Source organism: Planococcus citri, chromosome 2 (assembly GCF_950023065.1).
Source record: "Planococcus citri chromosome 2, ihPlaCitr1.1, whole genome shotgun sequence".
In the NCBI taxonomy this organism is placed as follows: Eukaryota; Metazoa; Arthropoda; class Insecta; order Hemiptera; family Pseudococcidae; genus Planococcus; species Planococcus citri.
The window spans coordinates 19,470,979-19,487,414 of record NC_088678.1 but is presented as its reverse complement, the minus strand read 5'-3'; the positions used below and the strand labels follow the sequence as shown (position 1 = coordinate 19,487,414).

The 16,436-nt window shown below is 34.6% G+C and overlaps 1 protein-coding gene across 1 annotated transcript; it reads right to left on the bottom strand.

Annotated features, from left to right (window-relative positions):
• Positions 1 to 7,471: 7,471 nt before the first annotated feature.
• On the bottom strand, positions 7,472 to 8,311 carry LOC135834016 (uncharacterized). Its single transcript, XM_065347855.1, has one exon. It carries the CDS (start codon positions 8,309 to 8,311, stop codon positions 7,472 to 7,474), a length of 840 nt encoding a protein of 279 aa, XP_065203927.1.
• Between the last annotated feature and the right edge of the window lie 8,125 nt (positions 8,312 to 16,436).

The following is a 16,436-nucleotide window of genomic DNA, read 5'->3' as shown; positions in this document are numbered from 1 at the left end:
TGTGGGTAATTTTGCCAAATTCGCGAATTTTTCGAAATATATGAAGAGAATTTTGAAATATAGAGCAAACATTTCTCAGGAAATCACATTTGAAAAATAGTGGTTTTCAACAATTTTGGAACGCCATATTTTCCACTTCACCACAGAATAAAAGAGTTGGGACGACTTGGGAGTAGTAAACTTGTTCGATTTCCAAAGAATTTTCAGTCACAAATTTACAAATCTGAGAGTTGCCAATTCGTCATTGAACGTTCATAATTGCCAATTTCACACTCAAAATTGTCATTTTTTCATTTGTTAACTTTCAAATTCAAACCCAGCTACAGAGGCAAGCTTGTGCGTGTAATTAAAAAAAAAAAATCTTTCGTGCAATTATCAACATTACATGTCAATTACCGGGGGACTACCAGTTTAGCCGAGCTAACAGATAATGCACGCCATCTGTTAGCAGAATCAAAAAGCTGAAACTGGTTCGAGCGTCTATAGAGGTCAACACTGAGGAGCTCAGGGTCTCTAAACTACCCGGCTAGCTCCAAAGTGCTTGTGTAGATGTCACTAGAAAGCAACGGGAAACTACTAGTGGAAGCTCGAAACAACGTCGATTCCCCAGAATAATCGCAGTGGCAATAGGCATTCGCCTCGCCCTGTTAGGGTACCACAAAAATGCGATTTCCAATGTCCTGTAAAGGACAAGGAACCACGACGACGAACTTTCAAAACGTCGAGGGGGGATTTGATGTCAGAAAAAAAAGTGAAATTTTGCAATTTATTTTGAATGTGCCAAGTAAAACTTTTTGAATGTTCATTAGAAGAAAAAATTGTGACTATGTTTTTTCCTCTTCCACATACTCGTATTTAGAAAAAATCCAAAACAACGAATTTGATGAAAAACTGTTTCAAAGCTACTGCCATTCCTTCCCCTCTTCGGCCTCATCATTGATTTAAAATCATAAAAGTGTCGCACGTCTTTCTTCACAGTTCTGACAATGAGATGATATTGATATCCCTAATTCTCTATCAATTTTCAAACAGTGAAAATTTTGTTCCTCAATGAAATCAAAATTTAAAAAAAATCAGTTATCATGAAGAAGGGGGAGCATTGAGGATTTAAATTGAAAACTTGATCAGATTTTTGAACACAGTAATGAAATTGGTGAAAATCGTTATGTCACGTTGGGTTTTTTTGGGAGGGGGACTAAAGAGACATTGAAGGGTCCGGTTGCATACAAAAGTTTGAAAATGAAGCCAACATTCCACCTAAACGACCTCAAATTACTAATAATTAATTATGCAACGCAGCTTTTGAATTTTTTCCCACCATTTTAGCCAAAATTGGGAACCCTTGTGCCCCCTTCTATGCGCGTTTAGATCCTCTTATTTAAAAATCAGTTTGTTGCCAAAAATATGAAAATGTGTTCTTGCTGTGATTTTTTCCAATTTTCAAATAATTGCTTCCAATTTGGTAATTTATTGCAAAAAATTTGAGCTTTCATCTTGAAAATTGAATTGGAGATTTTTTCATTTAAATCAGATGCCATTTTTGGCTTTCTTATCAAGGACCCTTCTCTCTTACTCCACTAACAAAGGTGTTCCATCTTGTAACTCCAACCAGTCTTGAGATGTGAGATTTAAAAATTGGTTAGACAATGAAACTGATGTGCATCTGCAAAAGTTTCTAGTCCCCTCCCCCTCCCAGAAAACAATTACACATTAGATAGATAGTTGATTGAGAAATTACGAGTATGATGGTTTCTTGATTGTGCCATAAATGAGTGAAATCGAGGATGCCAATTATATTTTTGATTTGCGTAGGTAGCTCATCAATAAACGAGGAAAGAGGGGTCTTTCAATTCATTTTTTAAAAATTTGATGGAGCCTGGTACATAGATAAAAATCTTTCTCAAATTACTTCAATAAGACGTTTGGAAAAATTCAAATTTTTAGGACCATGTTTATAACTTCCCTGACGAGAATTAAAAAAATAGAAAAATTCTAAAAAGTTTCATTTGCTCTAGAAAAAAAATTGATTGGGGTGACCCTTTTTAATATTCAAAATTAGGTACAGTACTTACTTGAATTTTAAATTACGTAGTTGTTCGATTTTAATGATACTTTTATCATTTAAAAGCGGAGTAACAAAATTATCCTACAAATATTTTGAAGGAAAAGGTCACTATTTTGAGAACTCCTGAACCTTTACAAAAATGAACTTTAAGCTTTTTTAATTGTACAAATATGACAATATGGATGTACTTAAAACATCAAAAGACCACGTGAGCCCAAAAAATGTTAACATTTTGAAAGCTTGTGATTTTTTAAAAAATTTGTAACTTTAAGATTTTGACCCGGGGGGGGGGGGAATGGTTAAACAATAACAATATTGACCAAAGAATTTTAAATTCTTTCTAAAATTTGTTGAGGTCATTTAGCTATGATTTTTTATTGCTCGGCTTCATCAAATTATTAAAAAATATTTAAAAACAACCCACCCTACCTATTGGATAATTTCGTTTTTACGGCGAACCGGGTATGCAAATCTATTAACACTAAATTGAAACGTCGATTCATTTGCTTTTGAAATCGAGTTTTCAAGACACAGTCGAAAAATTGGTTTTGCTGGGTGAAAAATCTGCACCATAATCTTAAATTGATTAACATTTTGCCAGAAAAATTTGTCTCTATTTTCTTCAAAATTCTGATATAATTTAGTGAAGAAAAAAAAGATCAAATTGAATGAAAGTTTTCTACATTTTTAGGAGAACCTTCCAACTTCAAATGAATTCCCAAGCCATTTTGACAGAATTTTTGAAACTAGATTCGATTTTCAGACGATTCCGGAATGGCTATTTCATTTCGAATGATGTTTCAAGCGATTTTGAGGGAATAAGTTATGTGATCTATGGTGAATTTGCAAACTATTGGAATAATTTACAGAAAAGTTTCGAATCATTTTGGATGGAGTTTTTACGATTTTAAATCAACTTTGCCCGTAATTTTGGAATCATTTATTGATTTTTTAATTTTCTAAGAAATTTTGGTACAATTTTTAGATTTTGAATCTACATATTTTATTTGAGCAATTTTTTGAATGATATTTTATACTCACCTATTATCATTTTTTTTAATCAATTAAAAATTATTTTGATTCTGGGATGATTTTCGAATGTTAGCTCGCGTTTGATTGAATTTTCAAACGGTTTTTGCGAGATACAAATATGTATTTCGAATTTCAACATATTTATGCGACTTGAGTTCAATTTTCGAGTGCTAGAAGCAATATTTCGATTTTCCACACATTTCCAGACAATTCAATCAAGCAAATCTCCAAACTGCAGTTAACTGAGGCTTCATGTTACGTTCTCGCCCTCCAGAAATTTCAAATTTTTTAAGATTAGTGGCTAGAAAATGGGTCCAATGAAGAAAATCATCATCATCTTAAAGCCACTTGAAAATTTCATCACCGATTTCTTGACACACTTCTCACTTTTCTTCAACTTCTCAAGAGTTATTTTCATTCTAAGGCTAAGAAATTATTTTGACTATTTTCTACCATTTTTTGAAAATCCACCAGGACTTCTCAAAATTTTGAGAAATCAAAAATATTGGCCAAGTACCCAAACTTCCATAGGTACTTATACAAATGTACCTACCATTCAGAACTTAATACGTATGAATATGTCCGTATTTTACGTATCTACCTGTATAACCTCACTTCTACCTACAATAACGCTGGCAAATGTCGAAGATTTGTAGGAAGCCGAAGGCGTTTGAATTTCAGGTAGGTTTCCCATGTTTATGTATTTTATTCGTATAATATCTACCTAAGTATGCGGCGAGCAAGGATAGTCAGTATGGTTATTACGTACAGGTCTTCGAAAATATTTCATTTCTAAGAAAATTCATCGTTCGAAGAACGTTTTTTCCTCCCTTGCATATTCTAAAATACGTGGAAGCGTGTTTGTTCGATTCTCGTATAGCTTCCGCAAATGTAAAAATAATAAATTTGCCTAGGGAGGTTTACCTAAGTACCTATGTACTCTTATTTAACCATCGCGTTTATAATTGGAAGTTTTGCTTTGCGGTGCAGCAATGTTTCCGGATTCAGATTTGCAGTTTTTTTTTAGAAAGGATGGCAAGAGAAAGGGACGTTGACAATCCCCTTATTATGTTTAGAATGTCATAGGGTCAGTGTCAGTATTGTTCTGTATTTTTGATGGATGTCACGTTGATAGTATAGTAAATATAAGAACCAAATGTAAAACATTAGTAATGAACAGATTGATTATCAAGATCGTAATGAATGTTTATTTACATAACGCGATTCGAGAAGTTACAACTGAAAGAACGCCAATGCAAAATAGCCAATAATATGTGACGCTACATATACATCCCCCCTTTAAAATAAATAATGAATAAATTATTAGATATTATAATACAACTGATTTCTTAAAAAAACTTAAGTTTAGGAACGATCTGAATTACATAAATAAGCTGGCTTTAAACGATCTACAGACACATTAACATGTTTACCTTTAATCAAAATTTCAAAATTTTTATCATTTTTTTTAACAACTTTGAAAGGTCCTAAATAAGGTTGTTGAAATGAAGTTTTTACCTTATCATCTCTAAGAAAAACATAATCAGCAGAGTGTAAGTCTTTTGGAACATAAAAAATTTTGTTTTTTGATAAATGATGAAAAGTTGGAGCAGGACTCAAAGAATTCATCTTTTCACGCAAATTAGAAAGAAATCCTTCTGTATCATGGATATGATTAGAAGGAGCAATAAATTCACCAGGAAGACGTAGAGTAGTACCATAAATCATTTCAGCTGGGCACGTGTTCAAGTCTTCTTTGATAGAACAGCGAAGCCCTAATAAAATTGATGGAAGAAGTTCTACCCAATTATTAGTATATTTGCATTTAATGGCTTGTTTCAAAGTTCTATGAAACCGTTCTATAAGACCATTGGAGGATGGATGAAAAGCTGTAGTGTGGATAACTTTGGTACCCATTAAACATGCTAAAGATCGAAAAAGGTTAGATTCAAACTGACGACCTTGATCAGTAGTGATTTTCAATGGAATGCCAAATCTACAGAACCAACCTTGAAATAATGTTTTTGCAACTGTCTCAGCAGTTTGATCTTTAATTGGAAAAACTTCAGGCCAACGAGAAAAACGATCAATTGCTGTTAAACAATATCTAAAGCCATCGCATGAAGGTAAGGGTCCAACCAAATCAATATGAATATGATGAAAACGTTCTGACAATACAGGAAAATTAGACAATTCTGTTCGAGTATGCTTATGAATTTTTGACCTTTGACATGAAATACATTGTCTTACCCAATGATTAATATCTTTATTGATACTGGGCCAAACATAACGTTGAGATATAATTTTACGCGAAGCTCTAACACCAGGATGGTTTAAATTATGAAAAGTGTCAAAAATTTTACGGCGAAACAGAAGTGGAACAAAAGGCCTATAACGACCTGTAGAAATATCACAATATAGTGTTTTTTCTGAATCATGTAAAGTATGTACATGGGACAAGAGTTAGAGAAGATTTTGAATTATTTTCCAACAAGCTTCGAAATTCAACATCATTAGCTTGAGCAATTGCTAATTCTGTATAATTAATCACATCAGGTGTTGTAATTGTTTCAATTCTTGAAAGAGCATCAGCGACAACATTATTTTGACCAGATATATGACGAATATCTGTGGAAAATTGTGATATAAAGTCCAACTGTCGCAACTGACGAGGAGAAGCCTTACTTAGTTTTTGATGAAATACATATGTTAAAGGTTTGTGATCAGTGAATATATAGAAATTCCTGCCTTCTAATAAATATCGAAAGTGTTTAATTGTTTCAAAAATAGCCAACAATTCCTTGTCATAAACACTATAGTTGAGTTGAGAAGGGGATAGTTTTCTAGAGAAAAATGCTAAAGGTTGCCAATTATTATCAACAAGCTGTTGAATTACTCCTCCAATAGCAAACTCTGAGGCATCCACCATGATTGATAACTGAACATCAGGAGATTGATGGACCAATAATACTTTAGAAGCTAAACCAAGTTTCAATTTCTGAAATGCATCATCTAAAGTATCATTCCATTGAATGAGAGATCTATCATTTTTCCTACGACCAGCAATTAATTTCTGTAAAGGAATTTGTAATTCTGCCATATGAGGTATAAATCGATTATAGTAATTAATTATACCTAAAAAACTACGTAGTTGATCAACTCTAGTCGGAATAGGATAATTTGAGATGATTTCAATTTTATCTTTCAAAGGTTTCATTCCATCAGGTGAAATTTCATGACCTAAAAACTTTACAATAGAAGCACCAAAACAACATTTTGCTACATTTATAGTAACGCCATAATCCTATAAACGTTTGAATAGTATTTCTAAATGTCGTAAATGTTCACTTTCAGAGGTAGATGCCACAATAATATCGTCAATGTAAACAAAAACGAAGTCTAAATCTCGGGTAAGCTCATGCATAAATCTTTGAAATGTTTGAGCAGCATTACGTAAGCCAAAAGGCATGAAAGGGAATTCAAACAACCCAAATGGGGTGGTGATGGCAGTTTTCTCAATATCTGCTTCGTTAACAGGTATTTGTTGATAAGCTCTTACCAGATCAATCGTAGAAAAAATTGATTTGCCATACAGAAGACTGGAACAATCTTGAGCATGAGGTAAAGGATATCTATCTGGTTTAGTTTTTTTGTTGAGATTCCGATAATCACCGCAAGGTCTCCAAGAATTATTCTTCTTTGCAACCATGTGTAAAGGACTTGCCCAAGAACCTTTTGAAGGACGACAGATACCTAATTTAATCAAAGAGTCAAAAGTTTCCTTTGCCACTTTGAACTTGGCTGAATTTAATCGTCTGGGGGCGCAAAAAGCAGGAGGACCTCTAGTTTCAATGAAATGAACTGTTGAATGTTTTACTTTTGAAGAATCCAAAAAACGTTCTTGAGTAATTGAGTGGTACTTTTTCAACAGTTCTGAATAAGGTGATTTTTGAGAAAGAGTAGAAATATGAGAAATGTTAGATTCAAATATTTTCCCTTTAGATGAACATTTAGTAGTTAAATCAATAATTTGATTACCTCGCAGATCAAGTAAGAGACCGAAATTATAAATAAAATCTGCACCAATAATGGGAGTATTAATATCAGCAATTTGAAATTCCCATTGGAAAATTTTTTGAAGATTAAGACTAACACGAATTGATTTAGTACCATATGTCTTAATTTCCGAATCATTTGCACCATACAATTTAAGCGAACTTAAAGTTAATTTATTTTTATCAAAAAAATTTGATGGTAAAATCGAAACATCCGCTCCAGGATCAATCAAAAAATTAATTTTTGTAATAGGATCTACAATAAATAGGCGACGTTTTTTAGAAACAACGCAAGCCGTCGCATCTACACGCTGTTTATCTAGTTTTCCGAAAAAGAAATTGAAGTACCTTTTTTCTTCTGTACAAAATTACAAGGTGGTACACATAGATTCGCTTTGGATCTAAATTTTGCATGATACCAACAAAGATCTTTGTTACCGCTATTACCTGGAGTTGGACTTCTATGACGTAAATTCACATAAGAACGTGACCGAGAATTTGAACGTGAACGTGAAGAGCTTTTTGAATTGTTGATCCGAAGTAATTTATCCAATTTTGATTCCAGCGAACTCATTCTGCTTTCCAGTTCAGATTCTTGTTTAGAAACTGTAAGAATGTTATTTTTTTTAAAACCTGGAATACCTCCGATTTGATCAGCCAACTTGCCCAGTTCAGTCAAATTTTCGTTTTTAGAAATTAGAACTGCTTGAATGTGAGGGTCTAATTTCTGTAACCATAATGTTTTTAATAGAGAATTCGAAATATTCGATCCAGCCAGTTCTTTCATATTTTTCAATATTTGTGATGGTTTTGAATCATCATTGGAATTGGTTTGAAGTAACTTACGAGCAAGCTCGTCTTCACTGTCAGCAAATGACTCGATTAATCTTGTTTTCAAAGTTTCATATTTACCTTGATTAGGCGGATTGAGAACAATATCACTTACTGCATTTAGAATTTCGCTTTCAATATGTCCTACAACGGTGTTGTATTTTGTAAGATCAGAAACAATATTTGCATTCGAAAACTGCGACTCTATTTGCGCAAACCATAATCTGGGATTGATCTTCCAAAACGGAGGACATTTAATGGCGACTCTTGCAACATGCAATTGTTGTTGATCATTTGCGTCTTCGAATACTTCTCCGTCACCAGGCATTTTATTTTGAATCGGGGTCACCAAATATAGTAAATATAAGAACCAAATGTAAAACATTAGTAATGAACAGATTGATTATCAAGATCGTAATGAATGTTTATTTACATAACGCGATTCGAGAAGTTACAACTGAAAGAACGCCAATGCAAAATAGCCAATAATATGTGACGCTACAATAGTATTCGTGATCTGAAATTTTTCTTCAAAAAGGCAAGTGTAGGTGTTTTTTGAACGTGCTTGCTTTAAAATAATTTTGAGAAAAATTTGATGAGTGTAAAAAATATTTCAAATTGAAAATATTAGTATTTGTTTTTTATCGAATTTATTTGAAACACGAAGAGAAAACTGTGCTCTCGTTCTGCTTCGATTCTTCTTTGCTGAACTAAGACTGGCGTATTCTTGCATTTTTCCAATTGATGACTAGAAGTCCATTCACGAGAATACCTTTTCGACGCATTTTTTCTAAAATTCTTCTCCATATACCTGATTCTCCGCTATTAGAAGATAGTTCCATTCATTTTTCAAATTCTCTCCGAATACTTATTTAATACAGCTCGTATTTTCAATAAATTACAATCTTATAAAATACATAGAAGGGGAAAGAGTGCAGTTCTACTAGAAATACCAAGTAATAATAAAAATGATACTGGAAATATTTCAAATAGCTGAAAAAAAAACTCAGGAAGTAAAAATATGAAAAAATACTAGAGTTGTGTAACTTCACCGTGAAAATTTTTTCATTATTTTTCACGCGAGTATTGTAAATCTTCGACGAACTAAAACGAAAAAAAACTACTCGTAAAAAGTAAAAAGAAAAATCTCATCCGAATGAAAAAAATTTCTCACTACGTGATCGGAAATTTGCAAGTTTTGTCGCGGCTTTGTGCGACGTGCGAATTTAGAAAAGAGATTTTTATTCATTCGACCAACGTCTTGCTGTTCGTGGTGTGGTGGAAGAAAAAAGACGAGATAAATAGCGATTTCGTTTTCCCTACTTCAAGGTTTTCACTTGATGCGAATTGTTGATTAAAAAATATACTCGTATCTACATCGAATTCGAATTGATGAATTCTATCTCTAATGAAGTTAAAATTGTGCCGAAGTCTGTTGGCCGAGATTTGGCATGTGGGACAAATTGTCCTAGTACAAGGTCGACTTTCTCGTATTCATAAGTCGGATTTGGATTTTTTTCCCAACATGCCACCTGTGGTTTTGTAGTTTGTCATTAAGTATAAAAATGAATGGTGAAGGGAGGAGGGTAGATTAGGAACGTGGATACTGGACAATCACGATTCTGAATGAAAATACTATCGTAAGAGGAGAAAAAAAAACGATGATGATGAAACAAATCTGGAACATTTGATGTGGTAATTTGGCTTTAAAAATGACATTAGGTATATCTCAACATTGATGACTGGTGTGTGGTGAACACGTGTTTGATGCTTGCGATATTTTGACGTTTGTTTACTCGTTATTAATACAACACGCGATGGAAAAGATAGATAGGTCGGGTGGTATTGCTTTTGTGTGAGTATTGAAGCCTAAAAATTTGAACGAGTTTGGGTGTTAAAGACAAATGGATAATGAATTATAATTCATTCGTTCGTTCGTTCGTTTATGTACTGGTACATTACCAATCGCAGTACGTAGACTTTTTTTCTCGCCTGTTTATTGTCTGTTTCGATAAGCGTAATGCAAATAAATATATAAATAAATTATAATGTGGTCCGTTGTACGCACGTGCTTTCAATTGCTTCGACTCGTAAATGAATGACATTCGAAATAATAGAATCGTTTCGTTCTCAATGTCCAACGCATTCGTGAGAACGACTCGAGGTGTTATGCCTCCAATTTGAACGAGACAGTATTATTAATTTTTGAAGGAAAAAAAACATGGCCCGAAACCCCAATCATCAAAATTTCAGTTTATTGATTTTTCAATTTTTGGCGAATTTTTGAAAAATTAAAACCGAATGATTTGGTGATTTACATAATTAATTTTACTTTTCTTTAAAATATTTTACCCTTTCCCTCAATAAAACAAAAATGAACTTCGGCTCCTGTAATTTTGGTGCTGAAGTTTTAGAACATGTTTTTTCGATCTAGCTTGGTTTCTTCCTATATTAAAAGCTCCCCTTATGTAATGTATCCCTTATCGTCTGAATTGTACGATAAGAACTGATAACAAAATTACTAAATTGCTGAGAAGCACGACAGGTACCTAAAAAGACGACCTTGAGAGGTCAGACAGACAATTCAATGACCTTAGGAGGTCATACAGCCGGTTCAATGACCTTAAGATGCCAAACCACCGGTTCGATGACCTTAAGAGGTTAGACAGACGGTCCAATGACCTTAAGAGGTCAGACAGACGGTCCAATGACCTTAAGAGGTCAGACGGACGGTTCAATGACCTTAAGATGCCATACAGCCAGCTTGATGACCTTAAAGGGTCAGACAGACGGTCCAACGACCTTAAGAGGTCAGACAGATGGTCCAATGGTCTCAAGAGGTCAGCTAGCCGGTTCAATGGCCTCAAGAGGTCTGTAAGATGGTTCAATGACCTCAATAGGTCAGACAGACAGTTCAATGACCTTAAGATGCCCTACATCAGGTCCGATGGCCTTAAGAGGTCAGACAGACAGTCTTAAGATGTCAGACAGCCGGTTCAATGGCCTCAAGAGGTCAGTCAGACGGTTCAATGACCTTAAGATGCCATGCATCCGGTTCGATGGCCTTAAGAGGTTAGACAGACGGTCTTAAGATGTCAGACAGCCAGTTCAATTGCCTCAAGAGGTCAGTCAGCCGGTTCAATGGCCTGAAGAGGTCAGTCAGATGGTTCAATGGCCTGAAGAGGTCAGTCAGATGGTTCAATGACCTCAAGAGGCCAGTCAGACGTTTCAATGACCTCAAGAGGCCAGTCAGACGGTTCAATGATCTCAAGAGGTCTGACAGACGGTTCAATGACCTTGAGATGCCATACAGCTGGTTAGATGGCCTTAAGAGGTCGGACAGACGGTTCAATGGCCTCAATAGGCCAGACAGGCGGTTAAATGGCCTCAAGTGGTCAGACAGGCGGTTCAATGACCTCAAGAGGTCAGACAGACAGATGACCTTAGGAAGCCGGACAGCCAACAGACAACCATGGGAGGCTAGATATGTTGGTCAGTGACTTTAAGAGGGGTCATTTCACCTCAATTCGACCAACATTTTTGAGTTGTGTCCTTCAATTTCGCTCAATTTTTTTTTACAATATCTACCCACCAAATAAGTAAGAAAGCCTTAATCAGCTTGATCACAGCCCCATCAGTGGTTGGGTTGGAGGGAGGGGCTTAAATTATTTTCACATTATCTTGAGATACATACTCAATTTCAGCAGCGCATACCTCCAAAGCTATGATACTTCGATCAAAAGTGATTTCACTGTTCGAAAGGGCATTGCATTTTAAACTTTGTAAGTACATATTTTGAAATTTTCAAAAAGTTTAAAGTTGAACTTTCAAATTGAATGTCCACAGATGTACTTTTTGATGCTTTTTCGAAATATTCAACTATCGAGATGAGATATTCTAATGGAGGGGAGCACCTCCTCCCCCAAATTTGGGCAAAACTTTCAAAAAAAAAATGTGGGGCATGTGATATATCGAATTGTATGTTTTTGGTGACGCTGAGCACGAATATGACATCAGATTTTTGATTGGATCCCATCCACGGCCCCTAGCATCTCACCAAAGGGGCTAAAAGTCAAAAAATAGTTTCATTTGTGTGACACACGAAATAGTATGTTTTCAATATCACTGAACACGAATATACCCTTAGTTTTTCAAATTGACCTCACCTATGGTCCCCAGAACCTCTCCAATGAGTGAAAGTCCAAGATACTTGGTGCCTGCCATCATGTCGAATACAAATAATACCTATTACATGCAATATGCATTTTCTTTTATACTTATAGTAAAATACTCGTTTGCAAAACTCTAAATACCTACGGAAATCATTACCTATTTGTTGGACTTTTACCTGTTCGGGGAGATTGACATAGAATGATCCAGAAGTAAGACAGACGGGTAATTGGGGAAAAAATTCCAAAAACTTATGAAATTTTTTCTGTTTTTTGAAATTGGTAATAATCACTAAAAACTAGGCACCACTGCCTTCCAAAATATTCCCTCAGATTCAGAAATTAAATCTTTAAATATTTTGGCATAATTAAAGGGAAATATTTGCGCAGAAAAAGTTTTCAAAACACGAATTCACCCAAAAATAAGCGATTTTTTAAAATGCTCCACAATCTCCACATCTTTGAAATGATGGCGAAAAGAGGAGACCTAAGAGTGGGTTTTGGAAAAAATTACACAGCTCTTAGATATTTGAGCACAGTGACTTGAAATGAAGATATTTTTATAATTTCATTTTTCGACTTTTTTTTAAAATTGGTGGTTTGGGGGATATTGAGGGATCGCTCGTGTACAATTTATCTGAAGAAATCGAGTATACTAAAGTTTTTGAATCACTTCGAATGAAATATTTCATAAAATTGCACTATGGCGAATATATTTCAGAAAAATTGGGAACACGAATTCTATATCTGTTTCATATCCCTACTACCAGCCCCATCTGTATTACGTAAGGTTGGCAACCAATTCACAAAGAGGGTTGGTAATCCCAGCTATTTGTTTTATTTACTCGCAAAAGTATATTTTTTGGCTCGTGTAAGTCGACTAAATGAATTTGACGATACGATGTGACGTGATATCTGCACAAAGAAACGTGTACTTATACGTGCGTGGCGGAATAATACGTACTTGGACGTATATACGAGAGTGAGAGGCAAGAACAGGCAACGGAAACATACGAGTACGTATATAGGTAAGGTACCTAGAACATATATTTGTATCTGTATATTTAGGTATCGAAAAAGGATAAAGAAGTACCTAACAACTCTGTGGTAGAGAGAAAGGAAAATAGCATAAGGACCACGGACTAAGTATACGGACCACAGCACAGATAGAAATAGATAGGGATTGTTGGGAGGGAAAAACAAGAGGTAAACTTATGTCGCTTTTGTATACGCGGCAGGATGGGATGAGTGCTACGGCGAGGTATACTCGAACAAACTTTACGCGTTGACCGGAATATAAAATATGACGGCGATGTAGTATAAGGTACCAGTACCCTATACTCGTCATGTATGTAAGTAGTAAAATGTTACCATATCTTTTATACGATATACGAAAACGATAGGAGAATGGATTGGATGAAACCTATGACGATGCTGTGTGTTTTTCCAGGATAGGTTAGGTATCGATACCGGTGCAGGAGGCGGTGTAGAAAGTTGATTTTACATTGGCTGTCCGTGCTGTGCTGGGAGAGCTTGTTGTACCACTTCATTCGTGTCCTTATATCCTTTGCAACGTGTATCTGGTAACATATCTGTGTACATGCGATGCACGTATGGGTACTTATGAATAAACGTGTACGACGAGGAGTTTTGCGAGATGTCGCTTGTAACTCGAGACCCATCGAGTTATACCTATCTGTCAAGTTGGCTGAAGTGTCCAATGAGTGTGTTGAGAGTGGAGGTGATTAAAAGATAGGGAGAGAAGGCGAATAGAGGAAGGGTATTCCCAGGAAAAATAGGCGAAATAGACCTGTTCCCAGATTTGGAAAATTATGGTGGATTATTGTGGGGTACCTCTGAAAAAATTTCAAGCGTAATTTCCGCCCCTCACCCCCCTCCCCCAACCCCCAACGATGGACGGTACAGCCAAAAACGCGTTTTTGCAGGGAAAAATCGATATCCATGAGTGGTGGGGAGAAAATTCTCGGATCACGCAGAATGTGTAGGGGAAGCTTGGGCCCTTCAACACGATTTTTTTCAAACATTTTTATCATAATACTGGGGGTAAAATTAAAAGAAAACTTTGAACCACCACAGCTCCGGATTGAAGGGTTGGGCATTTAAACTGTTCTCGCCAAAATGTGTCTTTTTACAAGTACTTTCTTTCTACCTACCAATCCATAATATTAAAATTTTGTCTGAAAAAGGCTTAGGTATATTTTCCGAAAAAAAAAAAACTGAAAAATACACGTTTTTTGCATTTTTTTTTCTTCAAAATTATGTGAAATGTGAAAAAAATGTATAGAACAAAAAATCTTGAGCATCAAATTTCACCCCAGAAAACCTGTTTTTTGCCAAAATAAATCAATTATTGACAAAAAAATCTAATCGCAAAAATAATTACTCATTTTTGTCAAAATTGCAGTGGTTTTTTTTTGGAAAAAATTATTTAAAAAAGCAACTCTGGTCAAAATTGCCAAAGAAGTCCTATTTTTTGCCAAAATTGTCAAAAAATACCTCTTTTTTGACGTTATCACAAAAGTCCTATTTATTTTTTGCAGAAATGACCAAAAAACTTTGCTAGTACCCAAATTTTGAAAATTTTTGCTTTTGCCAAAATTATCCTCAGAAGTCCTTACAATGTTTTTTGCCAGAATTGTCTACAAAGTTCTGTTTTTGCCTAAATTGTCAAAAAAATCTTGCTTATATCAAAATTGTAAAGAGGTTCCTTTTTTGTCAAAATTTTAAAAAACTCAACTTTTGTGAAGATTGCCAAAAAAAAACTCATATTTTTTGCCGAAATGTTCAAAAAATTCTGAAAAATTCTTGCTTTTGCCAAAATTAGGGTAAATGTGCCTAAGTTTGCGCACCTAATTTTCAAACAGCCACTACTTTTTATGAAAAGCAGCTAGAATATTAAAATTTGTACAGAAGGTTCCTCAAACATTTGGCTATGATTTGCCCCAGAAATAAAATTTTTAATCGATTTAGTTTTTGATATTTTGACCAAAAACCAAAAAAAGTCAAATGCGCAAACTTAGGCATATGCCTTCCTAAAATTGCGCATTCACCTTCTCAAGATTGTGCACCAGTGAAAAACATAGAAATTCGTCAATATTGTTTAATTAATGATGAAAGCAAACAAAATGTCTCACACAAACGTGCATTTGAAACTTCTGAGTGAACCACACTGGAAATGCGCTCATATCTGGTATTTCCAGCATTACCCCCATTTCTCCCTAGCTTTTGACAAGGAGTAAACTCGATATACGTGTATAAGGTGTCATTTCATTCAAATAAATTGGATTCTTAATGATAATTTTGAATGCTTGTTATAACCCCCAGACAATGACGAATCTAAAAATAGCTTATTTAGATTTCTACTGCCATTTCCATAAAAATTTGCATGTGCGACTTTTATTGGAAAAGTTATAAAAAAAATTGAAAAAAAAGTTTTTCGCTTGTCATTTTGCGACACTTGGTGCTACCATCACCAAAAAACGTGAAGTATGGTCATTTTGATTCTTCTTTCAAGTAGAGGCGGTATCAATGTTGTAACTCTCACTGGTTCTGAGAAATCGTTACTGCGCAATCTTAGGAAGCGCGCAAACTTAGGCACATTTACCCTAAGCATGCTAGAAAGTCCTGTTTTTTTGCCAAATCATTATCAAAATTTAGTTGTTTCATAATTATCAAAAAAAAAACCTGTTTTTTGCCAAAATAAATAAATTATTAAAATATTAAAAAACAACTGCTTTTGGCCAAAATTTTTAAGACTGCTGCTGTTTGTCAAAATTTTCAGCAAGTTCTACTTTTTTGTAATAAAATACCTATCAATAGTAGTTCAGAAAATTGGTACAGCTATAAAGTTTGTGAATTTATTTGACCGGGTCATAATTGTCTACCTGTTGAGCTACACAATGTTAATTTTGAGATTGGTGACCAGTATTGAACATTTGACAGCACATTTACCAATTTGCACATAGACTATCACATGACAACAAATAAGATTTTTGCTGCTAAAGTACAACCATTTTGACGTTTTATGGCATTATTACAACGATCCATGAAAATTATATAACATCTCACCTGCATGTAATAGTAGTAAGTTGTTGAAAACATTTTTTATACTTGTAATGTGTAAAATTAGTCATTTTATTTTGTAAAATCATAGTTACATATTATTTGTTATCAAGTTTGTAAATGTTCTTTGTATGTAAATGTAGTTTGTTAATTCGAGTTAGATGAATTAGTCTTGTCCCAGACAATTCTCCGCAGTCTCGT

Coding starts and splice junctions, on each gene's coding strand:
- LOC135834016 (XM_065347855.1), bottom strand. CDS start 8,311: ATGCCTGGTGACGGAGAAGTATTCGAAGACGCAAATGATCAACAACAA.